At 64.8% G+C, this 1,920-nt stretch overlaps 1 protein-coding gene across 3 annotated transcripts in view; it reads left to right on the top strand.

Moving 5' to 3' along the window:
• The first annotated feature begins 352 nt into the window (after positions 1-352).
• Positions 353-1,920, top strand: part of ZFPM2 (zinc finger protein, FOG family member 2) — a 488,351-nt gene continuing 486,783 nt past the window's right edge. For 2 of the 3 annotated variants that reach the window (XM_010376371.2, XM_030938120.1), the window contains exon 1: positions 353-898. In XM_010376371.2, coding sequence (XP_010374673.1) covers positions 859-898 — 40 coding nt within the window. In that variant the 5' untranslated portion in view covers positions 353-858. Of the gene's footprint in view, positions 899-1,466; positions 1,673-1,920 lie in introns of those variants that run through there. The other variant, XM_030938121.1, reaches the window with a different exon arrangement.

The following is a 1,920-nucleotide window of genomic DNA, read 5'->3' on the forward strand; positions in this document are numbered from 1 at the left end:
CGTGAGAGGAGAGTTGGGGTCCCTCAGAAAGGGCTGTTGGAAGAAGTTGCCTGGAAGGGGGGGGCGGGGTGCCCTGGCAGCTGCCCAGCGTTGACGCGGTGACAACTGCAGAAGGTGGCCCTCCTCCAAGCCCTCCCTATGCCTCCCCCGCAACTCCCACCCACCCCTGCCCCCATCCCCCACCACCGCCTGGATCCCCCGCACTTCTCCCGACCAAGGCCGGGGCCGTAGTTTGCATCCGGACTGGCTTTGGATGCAGCCAATCCTCCTTTGGCTGATGGAATAGTCTCCCCTCCCCACAGCCCCGGCGCGCCCCTCCCTCGCGCGCCTCGCCGCCTCCCGCGGCAGAGCAGGAGCTGCGCGGCCCGGAGCGGCGGCGGCGGCGCCCGCGCCCGAGTATCCGTCCCGCACGCCGGGGCGAGGGGCGAGCAAGCGCGCTCCTCCTCCCGCGCCCTGCGCCCCCGCGCTCCCCCTCTCCCCGCTGCTTGCTCTCCCGTCCCTCCCTCCTTCTCTTCCTTCTTTCCGTGTTATTTTCCTCTTCTCTTTCCCCTTTTCTCTCTCCCTGACCGTTCGCTTGTACATTCCCATTCTCCCCCCGTCGCTCTCCTCTCTCCCCCTCCCCTCCTCACTGTCACACTCTCTCTGCCCCGGTCTCTCTTTTCTCATTTGCTTGCTCATCTCCGAACGTGGATCCGCGGCTCCCGGAGGAGCCCAGCGCCCGGAGCACCTGGAGTCCGGCCGGCGGCGGCCCGAGCCTGGCCAGCGGCGGCGGCGGCGGCGGGAGCGGCTGGAGCCGAAGTAGCGGCAGCCCCGACCGCGGGCACCGCGGGAGCCCCAGCGGCAGCAGCCGCCGCCGAGATGTCCCGGCGAAAGCAGAGCAAACCCCGGCAGATCAAACGTAAGTTTGCGCGCCGGGCCGGGAGTTGGTGGGATTATTGCCCAGGAGCGGGGTGTGCGGGACGGGAAAGCGGTGGGTGGGTAGCGGAGCTGGGAGAGATTGGCTACCGGTCCTCTAGATGTGTCAAACTTTGCCTGAGCAATCGAAGGGACAACTAGACAGTCATAGACAGGCAGGCGGCCAGCCCGAGCCTCGGGCAGGAGCGAGGCTGCGAGGAGCAGCCCTTGCTTGCCCTGCTCAGCCCTCGCGCTCCTGGGCTGCTTTTTTAATTCCGACCCGCTCACGCTGCAAGTGCCCGGCGCTGTTGTCCAACCAGAGGGGCAGTCCCGCTCCTTTAGACGCTTATTATTGTTGTTGTCATTGCTGTGGTGCGATTGACGTGGGACTACTCTTGGGAGCCACTTTTACCAACCAGGGTAGAAACTTCTCAGAAAAGCTGGGCGGTCGAGACCTCGGGGCGAGGGAGGTAACTTCCCCAGGCGGTAGAAAATCAGAGCGTCAGGGTCCCGATCCTGGGCGGTGCCAGAGCCACACCAAACCCGAAGCGAAACAAAAAGTAGGTGTAAAAGTTCGCGCCTCTGAGGCGGGCGGCCGTGCGTCTCTGCCCTGCGGGCGCGGGCTGGTGGCTGGCAGGTCGTGTCCTGGGACTTCGGGCGGGTCCCGCTCGCGCTGCCAGGACGCTCAGCCGAGCGGGGATTCGGGTGGCGTCTGGCCCTGGTGGCGCGCGGAGTCCTTGCTGGGAGGGGCCGCCCGTCACTTCCCAGCGCCGAAGCTGTGAGTTCAAGGCGGTGGGCGCGCAGGGGAGTGCATGGCCCTGAGCCCCCGAGTCCCCGGGGGTCCCGATGGCGGGTCAAGAGACACCTTCCGGAAACAAGCACGCTCGCAGAGATCAAGTCGGTCAACTTTTCTTGGCTTGGGGAGAATTCCTCCAATAGTGTTTTATAGGCCTGAGACATATCTTCAATTTGGCCGAAAAGAAGAAAAAGCCTTATTAGTGTATTTTTTGCCAGCTTTATGATGTG

Source organism: Rhinopithecus roxellana, chromosome 9 (assembly GCF_007565055.1).
Source record: "Rhinopithecus roxellana isolate Shanxi Qingling chromosome 9, ASM756505v1, whole genome shotgun sequence".
Lineage (NCBI taxonomy): Eukaryota > Metazoa > Chordata > Mammalia > Primates > Cercopithecidae > Rhinopithecus > Rhinopithecus roxellana.